At 41.3% G+C, this 18016-nt stretch overlaps 1 protein-coding gene across 1 annotated transcript; it reads right to left on the bottom strand.

The window, feature by feature from the left end:
* Positions 1–973: 973 nt before the first annotated feature.
* Positions 974–16582, bottom strand: LOC311237628 (2-(3-amino-3-carboxypropyl)histidine synthase subunit 2-like). The gene is made up of 7 exons (XM_084325572.1): positions 16474–16582; positions 13866–14039; positions 5888–6000; positions 4495–4715; positions 3297–3977; positions 2626–2808; positions 974–1112 (listed from the first exon to the last, which is right to left on the bottom strand). Exons 2-7 carry the CDS (start codon positions 14013–14015, stop codon positions 991–993), a joined length of 1470 nt encoding a protein of 489 aa, XP_084181698.1. The 5' UTR covers positions 14016–14039; positions 16474–16582; the 3' UTR covers positions 974–990.
* Between the last annotated feature and the right edge of the window lie 1434 nt (positions 16583–18016).

Genomic DNA, 18016 nt, shown 5'->3' with positions numbered 1-18016 from the left:
TTTATTCAATCTTCTCTGCCCTCTCACAATGTGCTCTGTAAGGCATTCAATGGATATTTCACTTTATAGATAGAACTGTTAATAGAATCTAGAACATGTCCAATTTCAGCAGTCTTGTGTGATCTTAAATCATTAAATGTAATATTACACCATTAAAAAGACAGCACACCACTTTCAGTGGAAAGGGATTCATGACATTTCCCAGAGATTTTTATTTAGACAGAGGGTAAACAAACACGTGTTTGTTGTTACAATGCCAGCTGTTGAAAATGAGATGCTTCACCTGCAGATCTGATCTGAACTAATTTGATAAAAATGTTATCCAATTCTGGTTTTGTAATGTTTGGTTTTTGTAATGATGGCTTACATCTCTAACGCAATCACTGTTTTTGATGTCAGCAATAAAATGGAGGCCAATGGTATCTGGAAGATACGGAGTGACGCAGGCGGGAAATGTATAGTAGAAAGTCTTTGACTGTCATCGTCAGTGCTTTTTTGAAGGTTTTGAGCCACAACATTTCACTTGACTGAACGCAAAGTAGGAAATGTATTATTATTATTCAGAAAGCATTCACAACTATTTTGTGATAATGGTATTCATTAAAATTCAAGTTTCATAACTTCCAACTCTCAGTGAGATATTACCAAAAGTAAATCCTCCATCTCAATGTGATAATGAACATGTGAAACTTGTTCCTCCTATGGCATTTTAGTCACCTGCAGCATCATTTAAATTCAGCCCATTACATGTCGACAGTTAGCTTGGAAGCCAGTCTTTCTTGCAAAAAAAAAGAAGAAAGCCAGGCTAATTTGCTACCACAAGTAGCCTGGCTATCAGGCTAATCGACGGTGAAAGTGCGTAGAAAAGGTTGATTCACGTATGACCTCTTGACCGTGTATAAAATTAAATATACAGTAATTACAAGCAACGGCAATAGATAGATAAATAGAGGATATCGAGGAGGGATGTTATGGGTCGATGGTCAACGATCATATTCCTTCCTCTTCGTAGGCGATGGCTATACCCCTCCTCCCCTCCACCGCCTTCACCACCGCCGTCTCTCCCAGCTTCTGCTCCAAGCCCTGCCAGCTGCGACCCGCCAGGAACGAGGCTGGAAAACCCAAGAGGAGATTGTTGTGAAGAACAATACAAGAGACATCACGGCATTTGTAACTGTGAGGCTGTCGGTTTGTCTATGAGCGTCTCTGAGCTACCTGAAGCTATTGAAACATCCACTGAATCGTAGTTTCTTGAGTCATTTCAAAATAGTAGGGATGCACGATAATTATCGGGCCGATATCAGCAATTATGACGTCATCCCGATAAACTCGATAACGTTATTGATAGCTCCGATAACATATAATAAATTTTTTGGTTAAAAGAAATCCGGTGTGGGTGGATTTGGATGAAGGGCGCTTGTTTTTATTATAGCCTCCTCCCGTTTTGCCAGTACTGTGGTAAAACTGATAGCGTGTGGTTTAGGAACAGGGAGTTTTTCACAAATCGAGCGCTCCCTTTCTTGGCTGTGACGTAGTCACGTTACATTCGGAGACAGACAGTCGATCTGCCAATTACGTCCCACGGCTTGCACCCACCTCTTCTTCTTACCACCAATCAGAAGCTCTCGTTCGTTTATTTACCTCCGGATTGTCAGCCATTACTCTACTTGGAGCTATAACGTTAGCTGCTCCCCGCCAGCCACATTGACAAGTACCAGCGCTTATACATTACTGGCAAATGTCTTGTTGCACGTGTGGCAACGAGCGTCGTCAGCATCGACTTTAGTAAAATAGACCCAGACTTTTGAACATTTCGTTCTCTCCGCCATTATGAGAGCAGAGCTGTCTGTACTGAGTCGGCAGCGCAGCACCCGTGTGAGTGAGTGTGTGTGTGTGTGTGTGTGTGTGAGTGAGTGTGTGTGTGGGAGGGAGCCCGCTCGCAGGCAGAGACAGAGGCAGGAGAGATAATAGACAACGGCCAACAAGATTAGTTTGCGACGTTTAAATTCCTAAAAAAAAAAACTCCATAATTTCTCGAGTACCGATAGCAGTACCGATGACGTCGGAGCTTATAAATACTAAAAAAAAAAGAAATTGATAAAAAAAATATATATATATATATATATACACAGTTAAAAAAAATATTATAATACAATAAATATCGGGTATCGGCTTGAGGAGCATAAAGTTATCGGTATCGGTATCAAAAAATCAATATCGTGCATCCCTACAAAATAGTCTAAATGAACTTGCCTATGTACAGTAGCAACATTAAAAGGTGTGTGAATATCCAATGATCTGCAACATTGATAACCAATATTAATTCAAATGTATTTGTAACTTTATTTATTTTTAATCATTTCAAACATAATACCTATGTAATATAAACTAATACTTTGCCAGGAATTTGAATTGCTAATATTCAATTCATGCTGAATGAATTGGTCTCGACAAATCTGTATAACCATTACTTTTTTTTTTTTTTTTTATTAGATTTACTCAACCCGTGGTCAAAATGTTGCCAAAATAATCAGGTTCAAACTCCTTGTTGAATTCCTTACACCCCTACGCAACATATATGGAGGTGTGCAATATTTTCAGTGTAGCAGAGCTATGATGTCGTACCAGCTAAGTTAGCATTGGCTACAGTGAGCAGCTGGTTCCTGGGGACCAGGGAGGAGACGGCTGAGGGAGCTGCCGGCTCGCTGGAGGAGACGCGTCGACTCCGCAGCGCTCCGGTGATCAGCGACATGTCCGTCTCATCGCACTCTTCCTGGTCGCTGGGCAACGGTACATGACTCGCTCCACCTGGTAGCATTTTGAAAATGTGTTAGGAATTTACAATCTTTACAATTAGCATTATTATTGATAAAAAGAGGCTTTTATCAATAATAATGCTAAAACACACATCACAGGCTAAACCCCCTTTTTGTTGTCCACGGTCGCCTCCTCTGAAGCCTAGTCTTAGAATATAAAAGCTAACTAGGACCAACACATGGATCTCAAAAACCTGAGGCAAGTTTTAAGTAGGGCCCCTCCTTCAGTTGGGCCTACACCCCTAAAAAGACAAGAATGACGAGAGAAGACATGACTGTGGTGTCTCTTGTATAAGTGCAGTAATTACTAACCTAAATAACAACGAAAAGACAAAAGAACCTCAAGCAATAAAAATATTAAATATCAAAAGTAAATTTTTGCCATGCATTGGAGAAAGGATTTATAATTATCAAAATCAAACCAAAACATTTCTGGTCAGTTCTCAGAATGTTCTACAGTCGCCTGTTCTACAGTCTAACCTGGCAAGAGGTGACGGTAGTCTGTGATGTATTCCCCGGACCACTCCCTGTTCTTGTTGCAGGCCACCTCCATCTCGAACGGCGTCACCACGGGCTTGTAGAACTCACTCGAGTCCAGCAGCGAGTTCTCGGGGCAGGCTATCAGGACGTAAATGTCGATCTCCAGGAAGTTGGCCAGTTTGGCCACGTTGAGCTTCCCCATGGCGAACATGTAGCTCTTCTTCCCGGCTCTGTGGATGGTATCCTTCAGCTGCTGGATGATGGCAAGGTAGTCGGCCACGCCCAGGGTGCCGACGAGGATGCCCACCACGCCGGCATCTTTGGCTCGCTCGATGGCGTAGTAGCGCTTCATAAGCGCCCGGTTGACGCCCAGCGACTCCTTCCGCCCCGTCGTCGTCGCGGGATCGAAGGAGCAAAACGCACAGCGGTTCCACGTCATCATGAAGTTCGTTAAGGTGGCGCCTTCCGGCCCGATGAAGAACACACCGTAATCCTCAACGCTTAAGCCGACTTTCAAGGCGAACCGCCTTCCGAATTGAGAAACGACCAGACCGTCGTCTTGCTCTGCGCCGTCACAAGGTCTGTGAGTCTGTCCAAGATCACAACACTGATCCCCGCCGACGAGGAGCGTTGACGGGACAACGTTTGGATACTCCGGGGCTAGGAGTGCCATGAGATCGTCTAAGGGAGAGAAGTCATTATGGTTTCATTTAATTTGCTACTTAAGTGTACAAACCTTGACCCTAACCCTGTGATGGAAAGTGGGTGACTTAAGCTCATGCTTAAGCTAGTCACACCTCTTCAACATAAAGGACAACTATGAACATGCATAGTTTCTCAAGCATACACAGCATTATATTTGGGCTGTATATTTATAGTTATCTTATCATTGCTGGGAACACAAAAGGCATTCTATAAACTTGGAATGATTTGAACGTTATAATAGCCCTTAACAATCTCTTACACTGGCCCCGATTGTTCTTTGTATAACTTATTTGTGGTGTTCAGTTGGATCAATGAAGTACTACCAACTACTACGCCTAGTGCTAGTACTACTACAATTACAACTACTACTACTAATGCAGCAGCTACCACTAGAGTCTAGTGACTAGAGTGCCGATCCACTGTGCCAGACAGAGCGACACGGTGGGGGTGGGACTGCCTGCCATCACCGGGTAAAAGAGGCGGAGCGGTTTACCGATAACGTGAGCGTAATTAACGTCGTGCAAGACGACGACGTGACTCTGGCGGTCGGTGTAGAGCTCTCTGAAGGACGAGGCACATTTCTCCAGGTCCACGGCTCTCCTCTGGAAGACGTACATCAAGGGCAGCCGCTTGGAGGGGCTGAGGCAGGCCCTGCCATAGTGCACGATGCAGTCTGCTCCCACATGCTCCGCTGCCACCTCGTCCACACAGCAACTGGTGGTCAGAAGAGGAACAGCATTGCTGTGTCTACAATTGGAACTGGGCATGCGCCGATACTGGTATGGGATATCGGTCTGATACCAGCCTAGAATAGGGCTACAGTGAGATTGATACCATGTGACAACGGCCAAAGCATATGTGTGCGAGTAAAGATTACATCCTACAAGCCGACCTCAATTACCCTAGATGCAAGTTCACAGAGCACCTGACCACCTCCAGTTCCTCCCCAGACACCCCCTATTAAAAGAAAACTTTCACTTTAGCTATGATGGGGAATATGAGCACAGAAAGGCCTCAAAACTCACCTTTTTAGTAGAGCCTTCTGTTGACTTTTTATCAATTTTTTTAGCTCCACACATTTTATGTTCTTTTACCAATTTCTTTTATCAGTTTTATTTATTCTATGTTTCTCTATGTTATTCTATGTTTTAGTCTTGCCTATTTTTATATTCTTTCTTTCCTTTATTCTCGCTAGTTTTAAGTTCTTTTAACTGTGGCGCTTTGAGATTTGCCCCGCAACTGTAAAGCGCATTACAAATATAATCTATTATTATTATTATTATTATTATTATTATAGAAAGAGTGGATGCATGTCACTGGGCAGTGATTTAAGGCTCCTTGACAACGGTTGTCTCCTTCCTTAGGTAATAGATAAGAGAAATGCATCATCATCCACAGCAATATTAAGGAATTTAATAAGCCTCCTTTGAGCCATGTGATTCCTGTCATAATGCATCAGAAATGGATAGCAAAAACTAAAGGCTAAATTACAGCAGGTCAAGAGAAAAATATACCTTCATGTACATGGTTCATAATGTACTGACTATAGCCTAGATCTGCCAAGAATGAAAGGTAGAATAGTTTTGGTTCTTGATATTTAGTTTTCTCCCCCATCAAATAAATTAGAATCGGACAGAGATTCGATAAGCAGAACCAGAATCGATCAAATCCAAACAATACCCCACCCTACTGAAAACATTTATTGGTATGAAAATTGTTTCACTGTGCTCCTAAATGTCTTTGTGTGCTCCTATATTTTTTCATTCAGGAGCTCCTTGGGAAATAAAAGTCAGTGTTAAGCCCCGGCTCCTTTGAGAGTGAAGCATTGGTAAATGCTAGTCAATACATTCCTTTTCCCATTGAGAAGAATCTTGATGACATCTCACCTGCCATAGGAAGTGTCTCCGAGGATGAAGGCCTTGGCCTGTGTTCCCCTCTCGATCTCGGCAGCTATCGCTACAGAGTCAACCAGCACCTCGTCAGGAAACTGCAAAGCCACCTACAGTATGAGAAGAAAGCAAGATGTGACCCGAACATACTGTACTTCTTAAAAAGGAATAGTTCCGATTTTTGGAACCCTATTTCTTACTGAGATGATGCCGAGAAAAGGACTCTACAGATCAACATTGTTATCGGTAAGTATAAAATAGGGCTAGGGTTCCAAAAATCTGAACTATCTTTTTTTAACATTTAAAAGTTAACTGAGCTGATCTGGACAACCATTTTCCTACCAAGGGTATATCCTGTCACCTATAAGTGATATATGCAGATGTTGACAAAAGCATGAATAAAAAAATGGAGGACATATTTAGTTCCATCAAGTGAAATAAAGCTTTTTTTTTTTATCCACTTTTTCTCCTCCTGTTTTTCTGTGTTTTTCTCCCATCCCAATTTAGTCGTTATGCCAATTCCCCCCTCCCCTTCCTGGCCGTTGCTCGCATGTGCCCCCCACTGGTCGGTCTAGGGAGCCCTGAAGTCTATCAGATGCTTCCTCCGAGACATAGGAGACAGCCAGCAGCATCTTTTCACCTGCCAGTGCGGACTATCATTAGTGAGGTGTAACGTGTGGGAGGTCACACTATCCTCACCATCTCCGTCCCTCGCTGTGCAGGCGCCCTGACCGACCTGTAGGAGTCGCTGTTTACAATGACCAGAATACCACCCTACCGGCTTCCCTCCCGCTGACTCTGCCAATTGAGCCAGTATGACAGCCGGCCAAGCCGGAGGCAACGCTGACAGCCGGATTCGATACCAGTGTCTCTCGTGTTGGTGACAAGCGCTTATTCCGCTGCGCCACCCAGCCGCCTAAGTGAAATAAAGCTTTGAAGAAACATAATAAGAATACGAATAATTTAGACCCAAGGAAGGGGCTAAACTAAATCTTTATTAGGGATGAACCGATATGCCCCCCTCCCCCTTACTTGTTGTTGTAAGAATGTATGTCCAAATGTACAACACAGCTTTAAAGACATTCCTATCTTCAGCTAACCAAGTGGTACCATAACATAAGCTTCACAAACTTGTTGCCCAATTACATTTTAGAGCCCAAATTAGCATCAATAGAGGCCTTACACAATGTTTATGTAGTTGTCTTTCTTCCAGGATGGCTTCCTGTAACATAGCAACCATTATTTTGTAATGGTTTGCTATGTGCAAAACAACAGTTGCTATGTGTTAACACTTTGGTTGCCATGGGTTAAATTCATGATATACCATAGGTTGCCGGCTCTATTTGTCTATGGAGAAGTACCCCTTCTTTGCATGACTATAACTTTTTAAATTCTATTGCTACATTGCCATTATTAGGGCCCATTCAAAGTCCTATATGTATTGTTCATTGTGTAGCAACGTTAAACTTTTTCATTCACATATTCATAGTAAAGTATGGTATAAGTATGTTTTCATCTCTTTCTGCAGCTTTCTCCAGAACGTGATCTATAGCCCCAAATACATTATATTGATGATGCAATACAGTTTTATGGCAATCAGCGCAATATAAAAAATTCCAACTAGACGTACTTCTAGAAGTTACTACACGTCATCTGATGTTGACCGGATGGGCTAGGGGGCGTTTATAATTCCGTGGGCAGCGTTATACCAATCATCTAATGTGGGTCAAATGTTGATAATAGCAGTTAGTATCGAAGACGGTAACGTTACACGCTAAAACTCACCCCAGTCTCCGCGCGCCGTTGGGCGATCATCGTAGAGTAGAAATTTTATCATTATGGGATGTAGATTTACCCGGTCCATCTCCAGCTTGTATAATGGTATATACGTCCAAATCATGTTGTTTATCGAGTTATTGGCAATCGATCGCTGTGTATTGTGACGAGCTAGAATGCCGGGACCTATAGCGAGTGCCCGGAAGTAATACGGCCGTCCAGCACAACCTCTATGCCACTTCCTGTTAAGCGATTGCGCCGATCGGCCACCAGATGGCGCTCCTGAACCGCCAGAGAGCTCAGTGGGTCCTCCTGGTGGATCTCAGGCCAGCGGAGGGGACATATGAATCCGATCGCAGATTTTTTAAATATTGATATAAGGACGCTGTAAAGCGTCCTCCGGCAACTTGAGCATGGCCGGGAATGACGCTTTTAAGCGTTTCCTGGCAGCCAAAGTGTTAATATATGAGAAATATATCAACAAAATCATAATAATTTGGTGTTTTATTAGTGGATCTTGTAAACAAGTCACAATAGAACAGTAATAATCTTTTCCAGTCTTTTACCTACTCTACCACTGCACAGAATATTTTACCAATTGTTACAGGCAGCCATCCTGGAAGAAATAGAACTACACATACACAAGCATTCCACGCAAATTGTCTGCCAATATATTTGGTGCATCCCTAATTACTATATATTGTAGGCGAAATGCCCCAAATAATTTCTTACTTTTGAGCTGTAGCTCAACAAAAGGCCCCATTGTCTTTATGTGCATCAACTTGACTACCTGGTATACCCAACGTCTACTGTGTTCAACCGCATAGTACTGTATGAGGTTGGGTGAAAATTATATAAGGCCAGAAAACAAACGCTTGCCAATTGGGCGTGACGTAAAGACGTGAAATTACTTTATTTAGCTTTGTTATTACACTACATCAGCACAAAGTTGCAATATTCAGTCGATCATTTGTAAAGTGCAATGTTTATAGCTAATCCCAGCACTGTTTGTATATGGCTTTTCCTCAAACTGAGCTACACAATCTGACACTTGATTGCGTTTACAGGTAATCGGCCATGCAAAAATTAAGTGACCTGCTGGCAGGTAACGTCAATTAGGGAAACCCATAGGAACCAGAATTTTGACAAAGCAGGTCACCTGGAAATACAATCACGTGTCAGATTGTGTAGCTCAGTTTGAGGAAAATAGCATAAACATTGCAATACAAACAAATCAACTGAATGTTGCAACTTCACACCATTCTCCACTTGCACAATCTGAAAGTAGCCACTTCCGGCTGACTTCCGGTTGCCAATGGCACTTCCTGTCCCATCCAAATACATTGGTTTTAGCTACTTTTCTCCCCTTATTTAAACAACTTTGTCGTCACAGAGAGGCAATGAAACGTTTGTATTATTATAGTATAGAATGTATTTAATAAGCAAACGTTTGTCAGCAGGGTTTTTGGGCTGTATTTCATGTAAAAACGTTTACTGTTAGTTTCCTTGCTCAGCCAGCATTAGCTAACAGACGCTAGTGGTTAAACAGGCCGGATTAGCTTTGAGCTAACTATATTTCCCGACCCATGTATTCATTCCATTCTAAACATAACGTTAGTTTACAAAACATGACCCGTCTATATAACGTTGAGGAACAAATTATATAGACGGGTAATGTTTTGAACAACTAACGTTACGTTTAGAATGGAATGCATCGGCAAAGATCCGTTAGCTCAAAGCTATTCCGGCCAGTTGATCAACTTCCTGTCATTTAGAAATATGATTTTATAGTAAAAATCATTACCAAAACGTCCGGAAAAACCTAACGGGAGCATTATAGACGGTCATACAAATGTACAAATGCTATAAGGTGGCAAGAAATGCACTATAAACAATACTTTATGCATCGGCAAAGATCCTTAGCTCAAAGCTATTAACACTTTGGTTGCCTAAGGTTAAATTAATGATATACCATAGATTGCCAGCGCTATTTGTCTATGGAGAAAGTCCCCTTCTTTGCAGGGCTATAACTTTTTTTATTCTATTGCTACATTGCCATTATTAGGGCCCATTCAAAGTCCTATATGTATTGTTCATTGTGTAGCAACGTTAAACTTTTTCATTCACATATTCATAGTAAAGTATGGTCTAATGTATAAGTATGTTTTCATCTCTTTCTGCAGCTTTCTCCAGAACGTGATCTATAGCCCCAAATACATTATATTGATGATGCAATACAGTTTTATGGCAATCAGCGCAATATAAAAAATTCCAACTAGACGTACTTCTAGAAGTTACTACACGTCATCTGATGTTGACCGGATGGGCTAGGGGGCGTTTATAATTCCGTGGGCAGCGTTATACCAATCATCTAATGTGGGTCAAATGTTGATAATAGCAGTTAGTATCGAAGACGGTAACGTTACACGCTAAAACTCACCCCAGTCTCCGCGCGCCGTTGGGCGATCATCGTAGAGTAGAAATTTTATCATTATGGGATGTAGATTTACCCGGTCCATCTCCAGCTTGTATAATGGTATATACGTCCAAATCATGTTGTTTATCGAGTTATTGGCAATCGATCGCTGTGTATTGTGACGAGCTAGAATGCCGGGACCTATAGCGAGTGCCCGGAAGTAATACGGCCGTCCAGCACAACCTCTATGCCACTTCCTGTTAAGCGATTGCGCCGATCGGCCACCAGATGGCGCTCCTGAACCGCCAGAGAGCTCAGTGGGTCCTCCTGGTGGATCTCAGGCCAGCGGAGGGGACATATGAATCCGATCGCAGATTTTTTAAATATTGATATAAGGACGCTGTAAAGCGTCCTCCGGCAACTTGAGCATGGCCGGGAATGACGCTTTTAAGCGTTTCCTGGCAGCCAAAGTGTTAATATATGAGAAATATATCAACAAAATCATAATAATTTGGTGTTTTATTAGTGGATCTTGTAAACAAGTCACAATAGAACAGTAATAATCTTTTCCAGTCTTTTACCTACTCTACCACTGCACAGAATATTTTACCAATTGTTACAGGCAGCCATCCTGGAAGAAATAGAACTACACATACACAAGCATTCCACGCAAATTGTCTGCCAATATATTTGGTGCATCCCTAATTACTATATATTGTAGGCGAAATGCCCCAAATAATTTCTTACTTTTGAGCTGTAGCTCAACAAAAGGCCCCATTGTCTTTATGTGCATCAACTTGACTACCTGGTATACCCAACGTCTACTGTGTTCAACCGCATAGTACTGTATGAGGTTGGGTGAAAATTATATAAGGCCAGAAAACAAACGCTTGCCAATTGGGCGTGACGTAAAGACGTGAAATTACTTTATTTAGCTTTGTTATTACACTACATCAGCACAAAGTTGCAATATTCAGTCGATCATTTGTAAAGTGCAATGTTTATAGCTAATCCCAGCACTGTTTGTATATGGCTTTTCCTCAAACTGAGCTACACAATCTGACACTTGATTGCGTTTACAGGTAATCGGCCATGCAAAAATTAAGTGACCTGCTGGCAGGTAACGTCAATTAGGGAAACCCATAGGAACCAGAATTTTGACAAAGCAGGTCACCTGGAAATACAATCACGTGTCAGATTGTGTAGCTCAGTTTGAGGAAAATAGCATAAACATTGCAATACAAACAAATCAACTGAATGTTGCAACTTCACACCATTCTCCACTTGCACAATCTGAAAGTAGCCACTTCCGGCTGACTTCCGGTTGCCAATGGCACTTCCTGTCCCATCCAAATACATTGGTTTTAGCTACTTTTCTCCCCTTATTTAAACAACTTTGTCGTCACAGAGAGGCAATGAAACGTTTGTATTATTATAGTATAGAATGTATTTAATAAGCAAACGTTTGTCAGCAGGGTTTTTGGGCTGTATTTCATGTAAAAACGTTTACTGTTAGTTTCCTTGCTCAGCCAGCATTAGCTAACAGACGCTAGTGGTTAAACAGGCCGGATTAGCTTTGAGCTAACTATATTTCCCGACCCATGTATTCATTCCATTCTAAACATAACGTTAGTTTACAAAACATGACCCGTCTATATAACGTTGAGGAACAAATTATATAGACGGGTAATGTTTTGAACAACTAACGTTACGTTTAGAATGGAATGCATCGGCAAAGATCCGTTAGCTCAAAGCTATTCCGGCCAGTTGATCAACTTCCTGTCATTTAGAAATATGATTTTATAGTAAAAATCATTACCAAAACGTCCGGAAAAACCTAACGGGAGCATTATAGACGGTCATACAAATGTACAAATGCTATAAGGTGGCAAGAAATGCACTATAAACAATACTTTATGCATCGGCAAAGATCCTTAGCTCAAAGCTATTAACACTTTGGTTGCCTAAGGTTAAATTAATGATATACCATAGATTGCCAGCGCTATTTGTCTATGGAGAAAGTCCCCTTCTTTGCAGGGCTATAACTTTTTTTATTCTATTGCTACATTGCCATTATTAGGGCCCATTCAAAGTCCTATATGTATTGTTCATTGTGTAGCAACGTTAAACTTTTTCATTCACATATTCATAGTAAAGTATGGTCTAATGTATAAGTATGTTTTCATCTCTTTCTGCAGCTTTCTCCAGAACGTGATATATAGCCCCAAATGCATTATATTGATGATGAAATACAGTTTGATGGCAATCAGCGCGATATAAAAAATTCCAACTAGACGTACTTCTAGAAGTTACTACACGTCATCTGATGTTGACCGGATGGGCGAGGGGGCGTTTATAATTCCGTGGGCAGCGTTATACCAATCATCTAATGTGGGTCAAATGTTGATAATATCAGTTATTATCGAAGACGGTAACGTTACACGCTGAAACTCACCCCAGTCTCCGCGCGCCGTTGGGCGATCATCGTCGAGTAGAAATTTTATCATTATGGGATATATTATTACCCGGTCCATCTCCAGCTTGTATAATGGTATATACGTCCAAATCATGTTGTTTATCGAGTTATTGGCAATCGATCGCTATGTAGCGGGACGAGCCAGAGTCACGGGACATGTACCGAGTGCCCGGAAGCAATATGGCCGACCAGCAAAACCTCTACTGCGCTTCCTGTTAAGCGGTGGCGCCGATCGGCCACCAGATGGCGCTCCTGAACCGCCAGAGAGCTCAGTGGGTCCTGCTGGTGGATCTCAGGCCAGCGGAGGGACATTATGAATCCGATCGCAGATTTTTGAAATATTGATATAAAGACGACGTACAGCGTCCCCCGGCAACTTTAGCATGGCCAGCAAAGACATCTAAAGACGGGTCCCGGCAGTCAAAGTGTTAAGGCTAATGCTGGCTAACAAGAGGCTAGCGCAAGAAACGACGCCGCAAAGTATTGTTTATAGTGCATTTCTTGCCACCTTATAGCATTTGTACATTTGTATGACCGTCTATAATGCTCCCGTTAGGATTTTCCGGACGTTTTGGTAATGATTTTCACTATAAAATCATATTTCTAAATGACAGGAAGTTGATAAACTGGCCGGAATAGCTTTGAGCCAATGGATCTTTGCCGATGCATTCCATTCTAAACGTAACGTTAGTTGTTCAAAACATTACCCGTCTATATAATTTGTTCCTCAACGTTATATAGACGGGTCATGTTTTGTAAACTAACGTTATGTTTAGAATGGAATGAATACATGGGTTGGGAAAGATAGTTAGCTCAAAGCTAATCCGGCCTGTTTAACCACTAGCTTCTGTTAGCTAATGCTGGCTGAGCAAGGAAACTAACAGTAAACGTTTTTACATGAAATACAGCCCAAAAACCCTGCTGACAAACGTTTGCTTATTAAATACATTCTATACTATAATAATACAAACGTTTCATTGCCTCTCTGTGATGACAAAGTTGTTTGAATAAGGGGAGAAAAGTAGCTAAAACCAATGTATTTGGATGGGACAGGAAGTGCCATTGGCAACCGGAAGTCAGCCGGAAATGGCTACTTTGAGATTGTGCAAGTGGAGAATTGGCACAATGAAAGTAGTATAATAACAAAGCCAACAAAGTAATTGCATGTCTTTTTACATTATGTCGTGCCCAATTGGCCAGCATTTGTTTTCTGGAATATGGTATTTTCCCCCAACCTCATACTATGCGGTTGAGCACACCAGCTACTGCTAGTCTGGAACTGAAAATGACATTCTAGTTGTGCCTACCTTTGTAAACTGATGCTGGTTGATGAACTCACATGTCTTGCTAATTTGATAATGTTGTTTGTGGTTTTCCAGGGGGGCGTTCCTCTCTACTACCACACATACTGCGCGCTGGAGGGCCACCTCCGAGTTGCTGAAGAAGGCGTCCGCCATGGTTGCATCACCACTCAGCGACACCTGTAAAAATCAGGGAAGTTGTGGTAATCACTTTTTTGTGATATTACACTAGCTACTAGGTGTTACATTACTTGCATGTATGGCGGCCACTGTCAGATATTAGCAGGTTTTTTGCTAATGTTTGCTCATGTAAAGAATGTCCATAAAAGTATCCATCTATAGATATACCATATATATCTATCAGTCTATAATTGTATCTATTGTAAATTACTTAAACACGTGTGTACAATCAAAAGAATGTCCATAAAAGTATCCATCTATAGATCTACCATATTTATCTATCCATCTATAATTGTATCTATTGTAAATTACTTAACACGTGTGTACAATCAACTGTTATTTACTGGGTTAAAACTATTGGTTCTTCTATGCGTGTTCATGCAGGGAATGTCCTACATTCTTGTGGACCTACTGTACAACAGCTCAGCTCCTGTCTCTGTCTAAACTGAGAAGTGTTGGACTCAGCCGTAATCCTACCCTGGTCTTAACTATAACCATGTATAGATAGACTTATAGAAACTGCCAAGCAGTTCATTGGCGTATGGACACGAGCTATAAGTCACTTGTTAGTTGTTACTTTATGTTCCTTGCAGAATCTAGAATGTCTGCCCGGTGCAATGAACTAGGGCTGGGCGATATGACGATATTATATAAATATCGGGTACAGTTCATTAACGATACACTTTTTAAACGTATCGTGGATATCGTGATGTTTTGCCCAAGAGGCTTGTGTCGCGTCAATCTGGTCCACACGTTGACACTTTTGAACAGCGCCGCCCCCACACACACACTACTGCATCAAAAGTTACTACTTATGATAACAAAGGCATTCGTTGTGGCATTAACGTTATATAGTTACACTTTATCAGCGTATTTACATAGCAACGTCCGAGGTCGACCTAGATATAGCAAGCATTAGTCGTTCATATCTCAGCCCGTGCTGACTCAGTTGTGCCCATTCTGCGGTCTGTTAATAAAGTTTTCAATCAGACAGATGTATGGAAAGGCTTTTATTATAACATCCGTTGCAGTAAAATCATTATGCCTCCAGTCGTTTAGTCATTCTGCGGACCTAAAAGCTAAACGTCGGCCGCGGCGAGCTACCGCTGCCATTGTTGTTGTCATTGAGCTCTCCAATGGCGGAAGTAGAAAATGAATACGCGCTTGCCGATTGGTGCTAAGAACAGCAGGGCGGGTGCAAGCGGTGTGACGTAATTGGCAGACGCGACTGTCAATCAAAATGATTCTGTTTGCCGTCTGAATGAATGAAAACGTTATTAACAGATTGCAGCATGGGTACAATACAGTACAGCTCAATACAACAACAGTCAACAGTGGACTGGAGGATGCAGACCAGAGAAAGACTTTCGTCTTGTTTACATCAGGGTCCCCCATTTTCAATTCATCATATTTCATATCTAAATCATATAATATCTCATTGCTAAATATATGCAATATATAATCTAATAATCCAATAATCTAAATCTAATATATAATATAAAAATGCTAAATGCATGGGTATTTTATTTTGTCTTTAATGTTAGCTTGCAAACTCAAATACTGTCTTGGTAAGCCTCATAATGAATTGTTTGGGGAAAAAAAGAAAAACATCGTGATGCGTATCGTGTATCGCCGAAAGGTCAGAAAATATTGTGATATCATATTTAGGCCATATCGCCCAGCCCTACAATGAACCACATCGCAACGTATTGTCTGTCTCCTGTCTGTAACTAGTTGTTTGATTCACTTCTTGAATAAACGTTCTGAAAGATGTCTTCTACCTTGCATTATGTAATGTTTCTATTCTGCCGGTCACTCCTAGTGCCTAGCAGAAAGAACTGAATGTCCACACAATGACATTATAGCTGAAGGTTTGTTTACTTCCACTTGGGGTTGCATACATGAACTGACAGGCACCGTATCTGACGTCATTATCAAGAGTCTGGGCTAAACCAACTTATGGGTGAAACCATTACTTCAGAGGATACCACACATTATTGAATATTATTGATAACCATGACAATTTGGATATTGAATATAGTCATTAGTCAGATATACGAGTCAATTTGGTGATGGAATATATCCCACAGCACTCAAGGAGATGTCAGATGTGATAACTTAATACCAGGAAGCATCCTTTATATCCTAACACTTATATCCATCCTAATTATATGGCCATATCACAGTCTTCTTAGGATATATGATACCATAACCTTGGCGATAACTAACGTTATATTTTTCTTAAAATAATAATAAATAAAAATAGACCCAAAAGCAACAGACTAACATTGGGTTAATTGACTTTCCCATGACGTTAGCAGCCAAGCTATATTCAAGTGTACGTTACCTGCTAAGTACCAGACCTGTCTCATTTGTTTTAGTTACGAACAACAACACAGGGAGATTAAGTAACTAACGTTACCATTTCATTTACCTGTTTACTTTAGTGTTGTTAGCTAACGTGTGTTAGCCAGCAGCATAGCAATTGAATCATCCAAGCAACTCCTCCAGACCAGGGTGCATTTAACTTATTAACATCCCATAATAATGTTAGCCTCGTTTCTGGAGTAAATGACGGCATTTGATACTTGCTGTACCAGTATCAGAAAGTGCACATGTGTCTGTGGACACTGATGGCTAGTAAACATGTTTTAGGTTGTTGCTACACACGTGTTGTACGTCACTTACCCAGCTAGTGGAGTTGTTCCGGGTTACATTTTTCAAAATAAAGGTTAAACTGCGCTTGAGGTTTACAACCTATTTCAGTCTACTTGGACATTCTTCACAGTACACAATGACCTATATTGTGCAGATTTGTACAGTAGCTAATATTTCCAGCAGTTCTACTTCTTACTAACCAGGCAGAAATCAAATTATCATCAATTTCATCTCTGAGAAAAATGGCCATCAATAACAGCATTTATGCTTACCATTATGAATGAAAACTTTATTTAACAGATTGCAGAATGGGTACAATACAGTACGACTCAATGCACACAATTGTTAAGGGGATGCAGACCAGAGAAAGACGTTTGTCTTGTTTACATCAGGGTCCCCCATTTTCAATTCATAGTGACATTTATGACATACACAACATACATGACATTTATGGCATAGGGACATACATGACATACAGGTATTTAGTACTGTTACATTTGTGACATATACGATATGCAAATATACAGTACTGTTACCCATAGATCCTGACAGAGTATATACACATGATGGGGAGGAGACTGTACATTAGGAGGGGGTGGGTGGGTGGGAGAGAAATATACATATGGTGGGGAGAGAATATATACATACGGTGGGGAGGAGACTGTACATTAGGAGGGGGTGGGGGGGTTTGGACATTTACGGTGGCCAGTTTCGAATTGCAGCCTCCCGTAGGTGCTCTTTAAGAGCGGTTTTGAATGTGGGTAGGGATTCACATTCCTTTACAGCTTTGGGTAGGGCGTTCCACATTGATGTGGCATAATTGCTAAACGTGTTTAGTCCCTTGTTTGAGCCGAATCTGGGTCTAACATGATTTGTTGAGCTTCCTCTGGTGTTGTGGTTGTGGTATTCACTGACCTTTGGGACGTATTTTGACATGTACATGGGTACCTTAGTCGTATAGTGTATCTTGTAGACCAGGCCCATTGCAAGTTGCTGTACTCTGTCGTCAAAGTGGGCAGGGGTGAGGTGGGTTCTAGGGGTAAGGTCAAGTAGAAGTCTGACCAGTTTGTTTTGTGATGTTTGTAATCTTGTTTTTAGCGCCTTTGAGGTGCTTTGGTACCATGAGGTGCAAGCATAGTCGTAGTACCTTTGAATGAGTGCTCCTGCAGAGTCTTCAGGGTATGCTTGTTTACCAGAGAGGAGATCCGGTACAAGAATCTAGTTCGTTGGTTGACTTTTTTTATTACCTTGGATGCCATTTAGTTAGACTTGAGTATCTGTATATTTGAGAGATATAAAAAGAAACATGGATAGCTAGA

The sequence above is a fragment of the Notolepis coatsorum genome (genome assembly GCF_963971535.1).
Source record: "Notolepis coatsorum genome assembly, chromosome: 12".
Taxonomy (NCBI): Eukaryota; Metazoa; Chordata; class Actinopteri; order Aulopiformes; family Paralepididae; genus Notolepis; species Notolepis coatsorum.
This window is presented reverse-complemented; position numbering and strand designations above follow the sequence as displayed.

Coding starts and splice junctions, on each gene's coding strand:
- LOC311237628 (XM_084325572.1), bottom strand. CDS start 14,015: ATGGCGGACGCCTTCTTCAGCAACTCGGAGGTGGCCCTCCAGCGCGCA. Junction 6,001..13,865: donor ACCAGCATCAGTTTACAAAG/GTAGGCACAACT, acceptor CTCATACTGTAG/GTGGCTTTGCAGTTTCCTGA. Junction 1,113..2,625: donor AGCCAATGCTAACTTAGCTG/GTACGACATCAT, acceptor TGGGTTTTCCAG/CCTCGTTCCTGGCGGGTCGC.